This window comes from Sus scrofa, chromosome 13 (assembly GCF_000003025.6).
Source record: "Sus scrofa isolate TJ Tabasco breed Duroc chromosome 13, Sscrofa11.1, whole genome shotgun sequence".
In the NCBI taxonomy this organism is placed as follows: domain Eukaryota; kingdom Metazoa; phylum Chordata; class Mammalia; order Artiodactyla; family Suidae; genus Sus; species Sus scrofa.
The window spans coordinates 146134189-146153247 of record NC_010455.5 but is presented as its reverse complement, the minus strand read 5'-3'; the positions used below and the strand labels follow the sequence as shown (position 1 = coordinate 146153247).

General features: G+C 39.5%; 1 protein-coding gene across 1 annotated transcript in view; it reads left to right on the top strand.

Annotated features, from left to right (window-relative positions):
* ATP6V1A (ATPase H+ transporting V1 subunit A) overlaps window positions 1-19059 on the top strand; it is a gene marked incomplete at its 5' end in the record, with an annotated part of 36606 nt that overhangs the window by 12022 nt on the left and 5525 nt on the right. Inside the window, 6 exon segments of the mRNA NM_001004042.1 lie at window positions 3637-3799; window positions 4331-4439; window positions 10033-10155; window positions 10251-10365; window positions 11633-11696; window positions 13279-13482. Coding sequence (NP_001004042.1) covers window positions 3637-3799; window positions 4331-4439; window positions 10033-10155; window positions 10251-10365; window positions 11633-11696; window positions 13279-13482 — 778 coding nt within the window.

Below are 19059 nucleotides of genomic sequence, written 5' to 3'. Positions count from 1 at the left end.
GGAGTTTGTCCCACCTCTGGTCTCCTCAGAGACCTCCCATTAAGTGATCTTCCTTTATCTCCCATCTAATGGAAAAAACAAAAAAAACAAAAAAAACCTACCCTCTACCCTTTCCAACTTTCTACCTTGCACTACTTTTCTCCTCAGCTTCACAGCCAAACCTCTTTAAAAAATAAGTTGTTTTCACTTTTCCCACTCTCATTCACAGTACTGCTCCTGCCCATGTCTCCACCCATCATTTAAAACTACTCTTGCTAACACCATCAGTCACTCCCATACTGATAATTCAATAAATAAAAACTAGTATCTTCTTAATTCCTACAATTTTGGGTGTTGCTTTCTAGTCTTTCCTCCTTAAAGCACCCTCATTCTATGCTCTTCCTTTAGCTTCTATATACAAGAAACTCTTGGAGTTCCCGTCGTGGCGCAGTGGTTAACGAATCCGACTAGGAACCATGAGGTTGCGGGTTCGGTCCCTGCCCTTGCTCAGTGGGTTAACGATCCGGCGTTGCCGTGAGCTGTGGTGTAGGTTGCAGACGCGGCTCAGATCCCACATTGCTGTGGCTCTGGCGTAGGCCGGTGGCTACAGCTCCGATTAGACCCCTAGCCTGGGAACCTCCATATGCCGCGGGAGCGGCCCAAGAAATAGCAACAACAACAACAAAAAGACAAAAGACAAAAAAAAAAAAGAAACTCTTACTTACTCACTGTTGCAGGTTCCCTCTACTTTCTTGTGGCCTCCTCTTTCCTCATATATATCACCCTCTGTAGATGACTTCATCTACTCTCATGACTTAAATATTCATCTATGTATGATAATTCCTTAATCTATGTCTTCATCCCAGACCTCTTCTGAGTTCCAGACTCATATCTACTTCTGATTGTACCTCTCCTTTAGAAAATCTTACAAGTACCCCAGAGTCAGTATGTTTAAAACTAAAATCATCATCTTAATCACCACTCCTTTCCTTGAAACTTGGCTTCCTCTCTCAACAAATGTCATTATCCAGTGAATGCCTGTTCCTTCTCTCCAGGATCATTCTTACCCTCCCACATCTATTTAGTGAAGTAGTGTGATTATTCTAGTCCCTAAAAAAATTTTTTTGCCACGCCTGCAGAATGCAGAAGTCCCCAGGCCCAGAGATCGAACCCAAGCCATAGCAGTGACAATGCAGAGTCCTTAACTGCTAGGCAAACAAGGAACTCCTCCATAAATATTTTTTATCTGCATGTTTTACCCTTACTTGATAACTGTAATTAAGGATCTTACTCTGATTCCTGCAATAATCACATTTAATCAGACTTCCCATCTTTACTTTTTTTTTTTTTTGTCTTTTCTTGAGCCGCTCCCGCGGCATACAGAGGTTCCTAGGCTAGGGGTCCAATCGGAGCTGTAGTCACCGACCTACGCCACAGCCCCAGCAACGCCGGATTGGAGCTGCATCTGCGACCTACACCACAGCGCACTGCAACGCTGGATCCCTAACCCACTGAGCAAGGCCAGGGATCAAACCCGCAACCTCATGGTTCCTAGTCGGATTTGTTAACCACTGTGTCACGATGGAAACCCCCCATCTTCACTCTTGCCTTCTTTCTAAGCATTTGTTCATAATATGTAGTAATCCAACTAAAACACATATGTGTGATCTTGCACCTTTTTTCCTGAAGCTCTTAGGTGTTCTTTATTGCTCTCAAGACAAATAAGCACTCCTTAACTCCTCACAAAGCCACCCATGATTTGGCTGTTGCTTACCTTCCAGTATTTCTTGGCCACTTAATTTCCCAAGTGTTTCTTTACATACACCCTCACAGGCTTTCTGAAAGACGTTTAATTCCCCAAGCAGTGTTCCCTCTTGCCCCTGGGACCTTTGGGCATGCTGTTCCCTCTGTGTGGAATGTTATTTCCCTGCATCTGGCTAATTTCTCTTTCCTTATAGGTCTTAGCTTCTTTCTGAAAGCATCTTCTAACCCACTCCAATTGAGTATCAGACTTTGTATCCTGTCCTGTATACTCCCACAGTATACAGGACAGTCTCTATGATGGATGGTCTCTGTGATGGCACTTTTCATATTGGATTGTTGAACTTCTAAAGTAGGGCACACCCAGCCCTATCTTCCCACCTTGGCTTTAAAGTGATTTGAAAGAGGTATATATTACAAAGCCATAGGATGATATGACCTTAGTTTATCAGAGTCATTGAAAGGGTTGAAGGAAAAAATGTGTTAATGCATATTAGTTTTATATGAAAAAAGTCTATTGTTTTTACTAATGCAGTGTTTTTTACTAAGATGCATTGTTTCTGTAAATTTTATGATAAAACACACTTAGGAAGGAATTTCCCTTAGCATTAGATTTCATTTCTCCTGCCCAGACCCTCTTCACACACACACACACACACACACAGTGACATTCACTTTGCTCTGTCCTTCAAGAAATTTCACTCTTCACTGCCACTTTTTAAGTAAAGTTCGAAAGTGGTTGCTAAATGGTGCTGTAATTATCAGCTGACTCTGCAGTTTACCCTCCTGGAATGTGAGCTCTATGAATACAGAAACATGGCTATCTTCTTTGTTATTGTTTCCAAGCATAGTTTTCAGGACCTAGGAAGTACTTCATAGTTATTGAATAGGTAAAAGGAGATCGACTTAACACCCTAACAGAAGTCTTTATTCACTAACCTTTATAGCAAGATATGAGTTTTTTGGGTCTTCCTATTTTTATCTCAGGAGGCAACTTTCAAAAGTTGTTTATATTTTTCTTTTAGCTTTAATTCCTATATTGTCCTCTCATAAACTAATTTGTATAAGCATTCAGAGCATCATTGGTACCATTTTATCTTGTTTTCATATGCCTCCTCCCCAGTTATCTTATGGTATATATCCTTTCACTTTCCTGCTGTTAAGATGGTAGCGATGATTAATTGTAATAAACAATATATACTACCATAGCTGCAAACTAGGCCAGCAATTAGTATATCCATATCTATATGTCTATCTTTGTAAGTGAGTATATAGGTTCAAGTGACAATACATATTTTTGTAAGATGTCGTATATACAGGTTCAGCATTTACACTGGTGGCACATATTTTTATTTTAATTACTTAATTAATTAATTAGTTTTGGCCACATCCTTGGTATGTGAAGTTCCTGGGCCAGAGACTGGACCGGAGCCACAGCAGCAACCCCGGCCACAGCAGTGACAACACAGGATCCTTAACCCACTGAGCCACAGGGCAGCTCTCAGATGACAGTATATGAAAGTGCTAGAGTTTCTGTCATGGCTCAGTAGTTAATGAATCCAACTAGGAACCATGAGGTTGCAGGTTCGATCCCTGGCCTCGCTCAGTGGGTTAAGGATCTGGCGTTGCCATGAGCTATGGTGTAGGTCGCAGACATGCCTCGGATCTGGCGTTGCTGTGGCTCTGGTGTAAGCCGGCGGCTACAGCTCCAATTCAACCCCTAGCCTGGGCACCTCCACATGCTGTGGGTGCAGCCCTAGAAAAGACAGAAAGACAAAAAAAAAAAAAAAAAGAAAGTGCTTTCTTTCTTTAACTTGTGTTTCTGTGTTACTTAGCTACCTTATTTGTTGGTGTTTCTAGCGAATAAAAAGATCCCTGCTTGTTTTCTTTGTTTAGGTGTGTACAGGGAGGAACTACTGCAATCCCTGGGGCCTTTGGCTGTGGGAAGACAGTGATATCACAGTCTCTGTCCAAGTATTCCAACAGTGATGTGATCATCTATGTAGGATGTGGTGAAAGAGGAAATGAGATGTCTGAAGTCCTCCGGGATTTCCCAGAGGTCTGTATCTGTAAGGCTTCAAATACTATGTTAGAGAAAATACTGCTGATCAACTTGCACTGGCAGTTAATAAAGCTTTGTGTTGGGTCTGAAGCAATACTCTCATTTGTCAATAATCTTTTAAGGAATTTTCTAACTGTATTTGTGATTCAATATGTATGTTCAAGGAACGAAATTTGAATTTTTCAGTCAGACACTTGAGAGTTGGTTTTCAGTTATTAGGATAAAGATAAAATAGACAAAACATTTATAGGTGTGAATTTTACACATACCTTATATGATCTACTAGGTTGCAGTAGTAATATTCCTTTCTCCATAAAATAATGGATTTCCTTTATGAAATGGAAATAGTGGCTGTTTTCTTTACAGCACAGTAGGATAGGGAGAAGAGGTTGGAGTGATGGAGAGTATTACTTTGTGAACACAGATTATAAAAGGGATTAAATATAGATAAATTGTGGGAAAGGGACTATTTGTATTCTATTTCTATTTAGAAACTAGGGGAATCACTAATAGATTGTTTGCCTCTAGCTCACGATGGAAGTTGATGGTAAGGTAGAGTCAATTATGAAGAGGACAGCATTGGTAGCCAATACCTCCAATATGCCTGTTGCTGCTAGAGAAGCCTCTATTTATACTGGTGAGTACATGACGGAATAAAAGTGATTCATATCTGTTCTCTGGTTTAAGGCTAACACCAAACTTTTTCTTTTCCAAAGAATTTTTCTCTCATTCTAAAATGCCTCCATACACACAACCATATTCCTAATTTTCAAAGACTACTTCACTTATTGTATCTTGAGAATATCTCAATGTAAGACATTAATAAACAGCCTCAATCTTTTGAATCATTTTAAAATGACATGTCTTTGGATTTCCTAATGCTGCACAGTGAGTTAATGATCTGGCTTGTCTCTGTGGAGGCACTGGTTTGATCCCCAGACCAACGTAGTAGTTAAGGATCTGGTGTTGTTGCAGCTGTGGCGTAGGATGAAGCTTCGACGCAGATTCAGTCCCTGGCCCAGGAACTTCCATATGCTGTGGGGGTGGCTGAAAAAGAAAAAAAATTTTTTTAGCAAAATAAAGTGATACATCTTTCTACTCTGAGATTTTTGTGTTTTCACTACTTGTTTCATCATTTACTTTCCACTTTTGCTTTCCACGTCCATCCCAGCTTGTGGTACTTTTATTTCTACATTTTCAGGACTTACTCACATTCTGCCTTGTAGCCATAAATCAAGTATTTGTATTGGCATTAGTCCTGGTAAAACGCCCCTGGCAATCCCTTGACTGCAGTTTCTCCATTTGTTTCATGGTTGGACAAAATTTGACTTTTGGAAGTTTCTTAAAGGCTCATGGAAACTGTATTCCCTGAGTTCTTGTTTCTTTGTAAATTTGAGTTTTTTTCTATTGCCTTTAAATTTTAGCAGTAGTTTGGCTGACTGTAAAATTTATGGATCAATATTTCTTTCCTTGAGAACTCATTATAGCATTAAATGCTGAGGAGAGATCTGACACTGGCTTACTTCTTTTCCTTTTTGGGTGATTTTTCTTTTTGTCCAAAGGAATGTCTCCTTAACTTTGAAATCTTATAACTTTATTATTAGGATCTATCTCTGTATTCATAGTTCTGATAAACTTTTCCTGACACGTAGTGTACCCTTTCAATCCATGAATAGGTCCTTTTTATTTTGGAAAAGTTTTCCGAATTGCTTTTGAAACTTTTTCTCTTCCATTATAGTCATCTTCAAACCAGAGAGATCGCATCTCCTCTGTTTGCATATGTGTCATTTCCTCTCCAAAAATTCTTTTTATTTAACCTTTTGCCCATTTTTTCATAGGATAATTGATGTTTATTTCTTTGTGTCACTTCTAGTGACAGCTTTATTTTCTTCTAGCTCTTTGTTGAAATCTGCTGGCTCCTGAAACATCTTTTGTGATCTTACTATGTATTCCTTGAGATTTTTATTTTATGTAGGATACATTGTTAAGATTTTCTTTTCTTTGCTTTTTGTTTTCTTTTTATTATTTATTTATTTATTTATTTATTTTTGCTTTTCAGGGCTACACCTGCAGCATATGGAAGTTCCCAGGCTAGGGGTCGAATTGGAGCCACAGCTGCCAGCCTCTGCCACAACCACAGCAATGAGGGATCTGATCTACATCTTCAATCTACACCACAGCTCACAGCAATGCTGGATCCTTAACCCACTGATTGAGGCCAGGAATTTAACACACATACTCTTGCATAGTACTCAGGTTCATTATCACTGAGCCACAACGGGAACTCCCTATTAGATTTTCTTTTATTAATTAACGGTGGTCACAGTTTTCATCTGTTCCTTGGCAGGTTCATTGTTATATTCTACTCTTCCTTTTTTCTTGTATTTTTGTTTAGTTCCTGTGCTGATGTTTATTTTTGCTATTACTTACCTTTGCAAGGAGATGGGAGGGAGTAGTTATTGCTGTGGTCCAGGGTAGCAGGAATTCTTCCTGGTAATCTGTGAAGTTTATTATAGCATGAAGTTGCGTAAGTTATTTTACTTTTTCTTCTTTCCTACCAACAAAAATCCACAGCTACAAGGCCACTTAGAGTGAACTCTTTCTCTTCTACCCAGACTTATCTACTTTTTACTTACTGAAAAGTAGTACCTCCCGTTTTTTTGTTTGTCTCCATCTACCTGCTTGTCTTTTTTGCCAATCTGGGTCTAAGGAACCCCTGCTGTTAGTTCTGTTCCCTTTCTGCTATGTTCTAGACAAAAGGTTCTTGGTTTTGCCCCTTAGGATATACCTTCTAGTTTTCAGAAGCATAATCCGAAATGCACAACCTCAGGTGAATTCTTTCTTTCCTTTTTTTTTTTTTTTTTTTTTTGGCCTTTTAGGGCCACACTCATGGCATATGGAAGTTCCCCTGCTAAGGGTCAAATTGGAGCTGCAGCTGCCAGCCTACACCAGAGCAACTTGGGATCCAAGCCACATCTGCAACCTCTACCATGGCTTATAGCAATGCTGGATGCCCAACCAACTGAGCGAGGCCAGTGATCAACCCACATCCTCATGGATACTAGTCGGATTTGTTTCCAACTGAGCCACAACAGGAACTCCCTCAGGTGAATTCTTGGTATCTTCCTGCACCCTTGTTTGTTTTTTCTCTCAGTTGGCTTTCTCCATTATTTTGTTGTGAAGCTAAACATGGCCCCTAGTTTTTGACAATAGAGTTTGTGTTTCTGTATTTCTTGTTCTTCTTGTTTGGTGGTTACTGTTATGAGAAGGAAAACTCAGTGACATCAATCTACTATTTTAAGACAGGAAGTCTACCTACTTCTTTTAAGTGGCTGCACAATATCCCTTTCTATGGATATGTCATAATCTATTTAACCTGCGTTCTTTGGTGGATACTTGGATTATTGATAGTTTTTACACTTTTTTTGGTATGTTTTATGTACACATTTCTTTGTACTTTTGTCAGGTAAGTTCTTAGAAGTAAAATTGCTAAGAATACAACTTCAGTTAATGCAGATTTTAGATTCTGATAGCTCTTCAAAAGGGATAACAGTGGGAATTGTCTTGTGGTGCAGCAGGTTGGGTATCCAGCGTCACTGTGGCAGCTTGGGTCCCTGCTATGGCACACCGCAGCCAAAAAAAGTCCCAAACAAACAAAAAAAGGGATAACAGTGGACAAGAATTCTGTTTCTTTGCATTTTTGCCAATGCTAATTTTTTCAACACTTTCTTATAATTATCAAACATAGAGAAAAGTTAAAAGAATATTACAGTGAACACCCATGTACCTCACACCTGATTTGAAAGTTAACATTTCACTCTCCCTGCTTTATTAGATGCCTATTAAGTCTGTATTTCTTACAGTGAGCTAGCATCTTTCCTGTGTGTATTAACCACTTAAAAACTGCCTTCTATCCATTTTCCTATTGGATAGTAGTTGTTTTATCATGCTGTTTGGTGAAACTCTTTCAAAATCAGGAGTTCCCGTCGTGGCTCAGTGGTTAACGAATCCGACTAGGAACCATGAGGTTGTGGGTTTGATCCCTGGCCTTGCTCAGTGGGTTAAGGATCCGGCATTGCCGTCAGCTGTGGTATAGGTCGCAGATGTGGCTCGGATCCCGTGTTGCTGTGGCTGTGGTGTAGGCTGGTGGCTACAGCTCTGTTTGGACCCCTAGCCTGGGAACCTCTATATGCCTTGGGAGCAGCCCTAGAAAAGGCCAAAATAAAATAAAATAAAATAAAATCAGTCTTTCATTCGTTATGAATAACGAATATTTCTCTATTTGCTCATCTTTTGATTTTTGTCTGAGGTTTTTGTTTTGTTTGTGTATACACACACACACACACACACACACACACATACACACACACAAGCATTAGTGGATGTTATCTCAGAGACTTCAGACAGGAGTTCTCTTGTGGCACAGTGGGTGAAGGATCCGCCAGTCACTGCTGTGACATGGGTTTAGTCCCTGGCCCAGGAACTTTCGCATGCCATGGGCACAGCACCACCCCCCAAAAAAAAGACATAACATACTTGTATAAAATAGGGTCTCAGGGGAGTTCCCGTCGTGGCTCAGTGGTTACCAAATCCGGCTAGGAACCATGAGGTTGCAGGTTCCATCCCTGGCCTTGCTTAGTGGGTTAAGAATCTGGCATTGCCGTGAGCTGTGGTGTGGGTTGCAGACATGGCTTGGATCTGGCGTTGCTGTGGCTCTGGCCTAGGCTGGTGGATACAGCTCTGATTCGACCCCTAGCCTGGGAACCTCCATGTGTCCTGAGTGCGGCCCTAGAAAAAAGACAAAAAAAAAAATTTTTTTTTTCTTTTAAAATAGGGTCTCACAAGTCAGTGATTTTTATTCTGAAAGATGTAATATGACAAATAATAAAGTTCCCAGAAGTCCTATTGTGGCTCAGTGCGGTAAGAACCCAACTAGTATCCATGAGGATGTGGGTTTGATCCCTGACCTCACTCAGTGTGTTAAGGATCTGGCATTGCCACAAGCTGCAGCCTTAAGTCCCAGAAGCGACTTCATCTGGCATTGCTGTGGTTGCAGCACAGGCCTTAGCTGTAGCCCGGACTCAACCCCCATCCTGGGAACTTCCATATGCTGCAGATGCAGCTGTAAAAAGAAAAGAAGAAAAATAATAATAATAATAACAATAAAGTTCTGAATTTTCCAGCAACTATTTTGTTTTACTTAAATAAGCCCTTTCCTTTACTTGTAAAATAAAGAACTAGGGCTAGGGCAATAGATTTTTATAACAGCAACAAATATACATTTCTAATATCTTAAAAGTTGTATATAATACTTTCACTTTGGGTGCTTATATATATCATTTCATATGATATGTACAGATGATAGGGCAAAAGTTACTCTGTTTTTGCAGATTAGGCAACCACACTAGGGAATGAAGTGACTTTGCTAAGGTTGACAACAGGACAGGAACTAGAACCCAGAACTTCTTTCTGGATGTTGTCTTCTAAGTAGTTTACATATGTGATTTTTACAGGACAGGACTCAATATGCATAGCAGAATGATCTAATTGTCACTCATGTTAATAACATTTGTTACCAAACAAGCTAATTAATTGAGGGGTTTTTTTTATTGTTGTTGTTGGTTGGTTGGGTTTTTGGGGTTTTTTGTGTGTGTGCCTATGTGGGTGAGATAAACTTTCAAAGCTACATTGGAAATTAATTTCAGATTTCATTATCACAACAAGGGATGGGGGAAAACACTTTTCCAACTTTTAAAAATATATATTATATTCCAATAGACTGAGTGATGAAAAACCCAAACATATAATTGCTCATTATAATAAGTATTTATTGCAGATGTCCATGGGACTCTTCTTTACTCTGTCTTTACTCGGCCTAGGACCCAGGCTGAAAAGAGCTCTTTCATTTTAACGCATATCTTCCAGGGGTCCAGAGAATTCTCTCCTTCTCCGTGAGCCAGAAGGAAGAAGTAGCGTGGAAGCAAGTGTGACTTGCCTGGCAATGGAACACATTACTCTGACTTAAATTCTATTAGATATGGGTCAGTTATTTGCCATATCTAATGCAAAGGAGTCTGGACAGTGTAATTTAGCTGTATGCCAAAAAGAATGGATTTGGTGAACAGCTAGCAGTCTAACTCAGGAACTTCCTGCTTTAAAGTTTTCTTAAGGGTGAAAAAGTCAGGATTACACATTATAGGATTATAAATTGTAATATCCTCCCATTTTAGGAATTACACTGTCAGAATATTTCCGTGACATGGGCTACCACGTCAGTATGATGGCTGACTCTACCTCCAGATGGGCTGAGGCCCTTAGAGAAATATCTGGTCGCTTAGCTGAGATGCCTGCAGGTAAGTCTTTGTACTGCTTATTATGTAAGCAGGACTGATAGGATTTGGGGGGTTGGCTTAGACCTTTTCTTTCAAAATTTCTTTTCATTTTTCAGATAGTGGATATCCTGCATATCTTGGTGCCCGTCTGGCCTCTTTCTATGAGCGAGCTGGCAGAGTGAAATGCCTTGGAAATCCTGAAAGAGAAGGGAGCGTCAGCATTGTAGGAGCGTAAGCACCCAAACTGTTTCCTTTCCAAAGAATAACAGGTCCTTTATGTTTAAGGAGCCAATATTTAGCCCCCTGAGGGGAGTGATTCCTAACCAGGGTTGCATGCCAGAGTCACCCAGGGAGCTCTTTAAATGCACGTGTAGGTGATCTCTAGGTTTTCTGGTTCCATAGCTTTGACTTGACCGATTCATTATATTCAAGTTTCAGTATCTCAGAAATAACTCAGAAAATTGTAGACATGTTAAGGCAAGATTGTACCATGATGAAAACAATGTGAAGGAGTTCCCTTGTGGCACAGCAGGTTAAGGATCCAGCATTGTCACTTCAGTGGCTCAGGTCACTGCTGTGGTATGGGTTCAGACTCTGGCCCAGGAATGTCCACATGCTGCAGGTATAGCCAAAAAAAAGTATACTATCTCATTTCTCAAACTACAAGGTGTTTAATAGTTATTCTTATTTGCAGCTTAGTACTGGCTTTTTTTTTTTTTAATTAACTATAGTTGATTTACAATGTTGTGTTAGTCTCAGGTGTGCAGCTTCAGATTCTTTTCTGTTATAGGTTTTTACAAGATATTGAATATAGTTCCATGTGATATACAGTAAATCCTTGCTGTTTATTTTATATGTAGTGGTATGTGTCTGTTAATCCCAAATTTCTAATTTATTCCTATCTCCTTCCCTTTTGGTAACCGTAAGTTTGTTCTCTATGTCTGTGAATCTGTTTCTGGTTTGTAAATAAGTAGATTTGTGTTTGTTTGTTTTTTTAAGATTCCACATGTAAGTGATATCACAATATTTGTCTTTCTCTGCCTAACTTACCTCACTTAGTAGGATAATCTCTAGATTCAGTACTGGTTTTTATTTAAATTGTTGTATAAGATTTTCTCTCCAAAGGTCATTTCTAAAGTTATTTACATTAAAATTGACTTTCCAAAAAATTGCTCTTTTTTTTTTTTTTGCTTTTTAGGGCTGCACCTACAACATATGGACGTTCCCAAGGCTAGGGGTCAGATCGGAGCTACAGCTGCCAACCTACACCATAGCCACAGCAACAAGGGATCCAAGCCACATCTGCAATCTACACCGCAGCTCACGGCAATGCCGGATCCCTGACCCATTGAGCGAGGCCAGGGATCGAAACCGCATCCTTATGGCTGCTAGTCAGATTCATTCCTGCTGAGCCACAACAGGAGCTCCAAAAATTGTTTTTGTATATAAGTTATTTTCCATAAGCATTTCTAATGACATTTTCTTCTTTTAAATTTAGAGTTTCTCCGCCTGGTGGTGATTTTTCTGATCCAGTTACATCTGCTACTCTTGGTATTGTTCAGGTATATCTTTTCCTAGTGTAGTCAACCTCTGAACAACCCCCCCCCCCCCCGCAGGCCGTCCTAATGATATCCATCTCATTGTGAAGTATTTAATATACTCACTAAAGAGTAGGCAGTGGTAGCGTCTGTTTTAGGAACATCCTTACTATTGAAAACCTTTAATGCTGTCTGCTCTTTCTTAGTTCTTTATCAGAGTTTATAATAGGCTTAATATCTGTAAGCTGAAAATATGTCCGGATGGCAAAATTTTATTAGTGTTCGGGTATTACTATACTTTTACTTAGAGTAACTATAGGAGTAGAAACAAATGGGTCCCAAAATGTATAATGGCAAAAACCCCATAGAAGTTTCTTTCTCCTCATGGTATGGTCCAAGGCAGATGAGGCTGTCTCGGGGCAGCTCTCTTTCTTTTAGTAGTAATCCAGATATCAGTACTTCTTCCGTCCTGTGGCTCCACCTAGCCTGGTAGTCATCTGCATCTGGCTGCTACAGGGGAAACTGGAGAAGGCACACCTGCTTTCTGAACCTTGGGCTCAGACATAGTTACTCCACTCATTCTGTTAGCCACACCCAGACAAAAGCAAAGCTGGAAAGTGTAGTTTCTACCAAGGCAGCTACTTCCCAGTGACAAGGCAAAAATTTTAGTGGAATTTAGCCAGCCAACTTGGCCATTAGAAGTAGCCTAAATGAAAGATGTATATTAATCAGGGCTATAATTTTTTAAAATGTTTATAGTTATAAGCATGTATTATTCATATGGGAGAAATAGAATAGTTGCCTATTTTCTATTAGTATCAGATAAAAGGAAGTGGCAGAGGCTAAATTTACAACTTTGGGGTGTTTACCCTTTGCTGAAATTTTGAATTTTAAATTGTAGGGAAATGGGGGGCAGAGTTAGGAATGTAGAAACGTGAATGTTTGGCCTCAGAAAAATGACTGTGAGATCTTTTAGGAATGGCGCTTAGTGATTGGGAACTGAACTTATTCAGAACGTTTAGAGGTTTTAGTTAAAGCGAAATGTCTATCTTAATAAACATTTTCTGGTTCATCTGTTTATACGGTACCATAATAATCTTCAGAAGAATCTTTCTGTTTTTGTTTTTTTTTGTTTTTTTTTTTTTTTTCTGTTAGACTTGACACACTATTAAGGAAATTCAGATAAATTTTGAATTTTTTTCTTTTTTGGCTGCACCCATGGCCTGCAGATCCCCTGGCCAGGATTGAACCTGCACCACAGCAGTGACCCAAACATTGCAGTGACAACACCTGATTCTGAACCCACTGAGCCACAGGAGAACTCCAAGAATACTTTTATTTTCTTTCTTCTTTTTTGGCTGCCCCACTGCTTATGGAGTTCCCAGGCCAGGGATCAGATCCAAGCTGCAGTTGCAACAGGATTACATTTTTTTATTTGCAGGTTTATTCTATTTCATTTATATTTGATACATACTAAAAAGATATATAACTTGAAAAATATAGAATTGCACATTTGGAACAAACAATAGACTTCAATACTTTTTAAAAAATGTTTTATTCTTAAGAAAAAATCTTGTGTTTTGTTTTGGTTTTGTTTTGAAATCAGGTGTTCTGGGGCTTAGATAAAAAACTAGCTCAACGTAAGCATTTCCCCTCTGTCAACTGGCTGATCAGCTACAGCAAGTACATGCGTGCCTTGGATGAATACTATGACAAACACTTCACTGAGTTTGTTCCTCTCAGGACCAAAGCTAAGGAGATTCTGCAGGAAGAAGAAGATTTGGCAGAAATTGTACAGCTTGTGGGAAAGGTGAGTTGTAAAATCCCATGGAGGACAGATCTGCGAGTTACCCTGGAGTGTTTTAAGGACAAACAGAACCTTGGATATGTAAATTCAGACTTATAGTGCTTTAGATTATTCTTTTATCTAGCAGATAACGGGAGGTGCCTACTTGAGTTGTGAAAGGTAGAGAGATAATTATTGTTTTGATTATCTGCTGTTGAGCAATAGACCACTCCAACATTTAGTGTCTTAAATAGTGGTGTATTGCTCATGGTTTTGGGGTTGGTGCGTTCAGCTGGGTGTTCTTGCTTGGGGCCCATCCTTCAGTTGCAGTCATGCTGGCTGAAACTGTAGTCATCTGAAAGCTTCTTGGTGTGGTGCCTGGGCTAGAATGACTAGAACAGCTAAGGGTTGGCTGGGCATTTCTTTATATGGTGTCTCCACATGGCAGTTCAGGGCTCTCAGAGTGAGTATTAAGAAAGAAGGGAAGTGGAAACGACCAGCCTCATGAGCCTGGGCCCCAAAACTAGTAATGACATCACTTCTGTCTTATTGTTTTAATCAAAGCACCCACAGAGCTTGCCAATATTCAAGGGGAAGGGCTTGTACTTCAGCTGGTCAGTTAAAAGAAGTAACCACAATTACGGCCTTTATATTCTTTTTGATCTTTTGGTCCTGGTTATATCATAGATAAGAAAGAAAAACTGACATGTTATTTCTTGAAATAGAAAGTACCCATCATCAACCAAATTAGAGGTAGCGTTAGCATCTATTAACATATATCTTTGCAGGTGCACCAGGGCTAGGAATTTAGACAAATTGGATTTTAGTTCCTTCAGTATTAGCTATGTGACCTTAAACATTCCTGTGTTTGTTATGTTTCAGAGGAAGATAGTGTAATTATATTTAGCCAAATTAAATCTCAAAATTGAATAACTTCTCAGATAGGGTCTAGTGCTAGTCAGGACCTCAGAGTTCTCTATCTGGTTCTGCTCTTTTCATTGTCTTATAAAGTCATCTCCTAATTTTTTTCCAGCAAAAGATAATATTAGCTAGCTAGCAGATATTAAATACTCATTGCTATAAATGAGGATTATGTTTCTACAAGAGGAACTAGAAGCAGAAGACCTCCAAAGCCAGACAGAGACAATAGGAGAAAAGAAAATTACAGGCTGATTTTGTTTATGAATGTTGGTATGAAAATTTTAAATTAAATTTTAGCTTATTAAATCTAGCAAGCTATTAAAACAATAAAATAATACATCATGAACAAATAAAGTTTATCTCAGGAATGCAAATAAGATTCAACATAGAAAGCCTATTGTTTGTAACCTAGCAATGTATTTAATATAATGGGAAAAGGATATCTTAACCAATGTGGAAAAAGTATTTGAAGTACATTATGCATTTATGATTTTTTAGAACTCTTTGAAAAAAGGAATAGAAGGGAACTTCCTTAATTTGTTAAAAGTAATATACTAAAACCTAGGGAAAACGTTTTACTTAATGGAAGAATTTCTGATCCATTCCATTTAAAAATCAGGATTAAAAGAATGCCTATTATCTCTGGTTGTGTTCAGTCAGATACCAGAGGTCCTAACCAATGATGTAAAAAAAATAAAGAAAACATGTAAAGAAAGAGATTAAAATGTCATTATTTGTAATAATGTGCTTACATAACTAGAAATACAACAATTAACAGAGAAACAATTTGAACCAATAAGTGTTTGGTGAGGGTTCTAGATTCAAGATAAACATAAAAAATCAGGGGAATTTCTCTATGTTAACAATATTACTCGGAAAATAAAACTAAAAATAAGGTGTCCACAAAATGACAAAAACTAGAGTATAGAAACTAACAAAAAAACCCTGTATTCTATGGAGAACTTTTTTTTTTTTTTTTTTTTTTTTTTTTTTTTTTTTTTTGTAGGGCTGCCCCCAAGGCACATGGAGGTTCCCAGGCAAGGGATAGCCAGCCTATGCCAGAGCCATAACAACGCCAGATCTGAGCTGCATCTGGGACCTACACCGCAGCTCATGGCAACACCAGATCTTTAACCCATACAACGCCAGATCTGAGCTGCATCTGGGACCTACACCACAGCTCATGGCAACGCCAGATATTTAACCCACTGAGTGAGGCCAGGGATCAAACCTGCAACCTCACAGTTCCTAGTTGGATTCGTTTCCACTGAGCCACGATGGGAACTCCGATGAAGAACATTTTAAGATAAATAAATGGAACAGAAAATCTGAAAACAGAGAGAAGGAGTCCATGTTCTTTGGTAAACTTATTAGGAGGATACCACTTGTCTTTATAAATTTGATGTGACACCAGTCATATTTCCAGTTCAATCTTATTAGCAAATCAGTAATCATTCAAAAATTCACTTGATTATATCACAAAGATTCAAGCCTTAAAAAAAATAGTAGTAGTAGTAGTAAAAAGGGAACTTTTCCAGAGTTGCCATTGTGGCTCAGCAGTAACAAACCCAGCTAGTGTCCATGAGGATGCGGTTTCAATCCCTGGCCTCCCTCAGTGGGTTAATGATCTGGCATTGCCATGAGTTATGGTGTAGGTCACAGATGTGGCTAAGATCCCAAGTTGCTGTGGCTGTGGCTGTGGCCAGCAGCTGAAGCTCTGATTGGACCACTAGCCTGGGAACTTCCATATGCTGCAGGTATGGTGCTAAAAAGGACTAAGGGGCGGGGCATTTTTCCTCTCTCTCTTTTTTTTTTTGGCCATGCATGTGGTGTATGGAAGTTCCTGGGCCAGGGATAGATCATTCACACCACAGCTGCAGTCCAAGCCACAGCAGTGGACAGTGCCAAATCCTTAACCCACTGAACCACCAGGGAACTCCACTTTGTTTTGTTTTTGGGGAGCTCTTACGCTATCGGATATCAGTATAGAACCATTGTAATAAAAATTGTGGTACTGGGAATCCAACATTGCTTCAAGCTGTGGCATAAGTCATAGATTTAGCTCGGGTCCCAAGTTCCTGTGGCTATGGCATAGACCAACAGTTCCCATTCGACCCCTAGCCTGGGAACTTCCACATGCCAAAGATTAAAAAAAAAAAAAAAAAAAAAAAAAACTGTGGTACTGATAAAGTAGACAAATAGATGAGTTGGAAAAACAGAAATGGACTCGTGTATGTAGGGACTTGATACTACGAAGATGGTAACACAGTTCAGCTGAGAAGAGGGTAGATTATTTCAGTCAGTGATTATGGAAAACTTTATTATCTGGAGAAAAATAAAGGTGGATCACTACCTAATTCCACGTATAAAAGCAGACCCCAGCCTAGCAATTTAAATGTGAAAGATTAAGTCTTTCAGGTTAATAAAAAACAAATGTTAAAGAATATCTTTGTGATCTAGAGTTGAAAAAGAATTTCTTACTCTTTTCTTTTTTTTTTTTTTTTTTTTTTTTTGTATTTTTAGGGCCACATCCGCTGCATATGGAGGTTCCCAGGCTAGGGGTCTAATGGGAGCTACAGCTGCCAGCTACACCAGAGCCACAGCAACGCAGGATCCAAGCCAAGTCTGCAACCTACAACCACAGCTCACAGCAACGCCAAATCCTTAACCCACTGAGTGAGGCCAGGGATCAAACCCGTGTCCTCATGGATGTTAGTTGGGTTTGTTACCAGCTCAGCCACGATGGGAACTCTGGAAAGGATTTCTCAAAGACAAAACTCCATTTGCACAGCAATAAAACAAAAAGCTTTTTTATTACATAAAAATTAGGACTTTTTGTTGATAAATGTAACATAACAGATGACTGAGTGGGAGAGGAAGTTCACTACATCAAAACTGATGGACTAGAGTTCCTATCGTGGCTCAGTGGTTAACAAATCTGACTAGGAACGATGAGGTTGTGGGTTCAATCCCTGGCCTTTCTCAGTGGGTTGAGGATCCGGTGTTGCCGTGAGCTGTGGTGTAGGTCGCAGACGCTGCTCGGATCCCACGTTGCTGTGGCTCTGGCATAGGCCAGTGTCTACAGTTCTGATTGGACCCCTAGCCTGGGAACATCCATATGTCACAGGAAGTGGCCCTAGAAAAGGCAAAATACAAAACAAACAAATAAATAAAACAAAACTGATGGACTAATATCTAAAATGTGCGAAGAACTATAGTTAACTGGAAACTAGAACCCTAGTAGAAATATGGGCAACAAGAAAGACAGATTATGGAAGAGAGAGACAGAAGATTAACATACCTGTGGAGAAATGTCCAAACAACAGTGAGCTATCAAGTTACACTGGTTAGAATGGCAAATGTTAGAAAGCTGGATAATTCCAAGTGACATGGGGATGGAGGAACTGGATACGCTTGGTACGAGTGTCACCTGGTGCTGGCCTTGTGCCGAGCACAGTATTTGCTTGTATGCCCTGCGACCTAGCAATTCTGTTTCTTTATTTCAAAACAAATTCTCAAGCAGGTCCTTAAATGGATGTGTTTGTGGTGGCAGGGAGTTAGAGGAAATCTAAGCGCTCTTTACTGGGGGCAACAGATGGCAGATAAAAAACAAGGAAACTGCGTACCGTGGAGAATGAACCATACAAAAACTGGAAGCCGCAGGCAGACCTCAACACATAGCAACATGGGTAGATCTTAAAAACAAAGCGCCTAAGACACAAGACTGCTTTACCTAATTGAAAATACTAGTACAAAATAAAACGTACATTTCACATGAGTTTGTGCACATTAAAGGATCCATATAAAGCACATTTTAATATTTATCTGTGGTTGAAGAGGGGGCAGGGGATAAAGGAGATTTTAAAATAGAAGGAAGAGTTCCCATTGTGGCTCAGTGGAAATTAATCTGACTAGTATCCATGAGGATGCAGGTTTGATCCCTGGCCTCACTTAATGGGTTAAGGATCTGGCATTGCTGTAAGCCATGGTATAATTCCAGACATGGCTCCAATCTGTCGCTGCTATGCCTGTGGTATAGACCAGCAGCTACAGCTCCAATTTGACCCCTTGCCTGGGAACCTCCATATGCTGCTGGTGTGGCCCTAAAAAAGACAAATAAAAATTTTTTTAAAATATATTAAGGAAAGGAAGTTCCTGTGGAGCACAGCGAGTTAAGGATCCAGCATTGCTACAGCTGTGTTGCAGATCACAAATGTGGTGCAGCCAAAAAATTAAAAATTAAAAAGTTAAAAAGAAGAAAAGAAGCAGAGGACCTGATCCTTCCCTCCAAGGAGCCTCGTGCACATAGACAACACAAATCTGCAGTTAACTCACCTGGCCTGTCACTCTCTCACAACTCCCAAGAAATCTTTGCTTGTTAGGCTAATAGGATGATAGCAAAAGTACTATACTTGGCATTTACATAGTTTTAAACATCATGTAGCGTTAAAAAAATAACTGTTCATGGGCTTTATAGATTTTTGTGAAACAAACACCAGACTGAGTATTTAAATTGTTGAGAACCAAGCCAGAATGTGAAGAAGAAAGTGTTTCAAAAAAAGAGTATCAGTGTATTTGTGTGCCTATGTTCATAGCAGCACTTATAATAGCTGACAGGTGGAAGCAACCCAGATGTCCTTTAACACACACACACACACACACACACACATACACACGAAA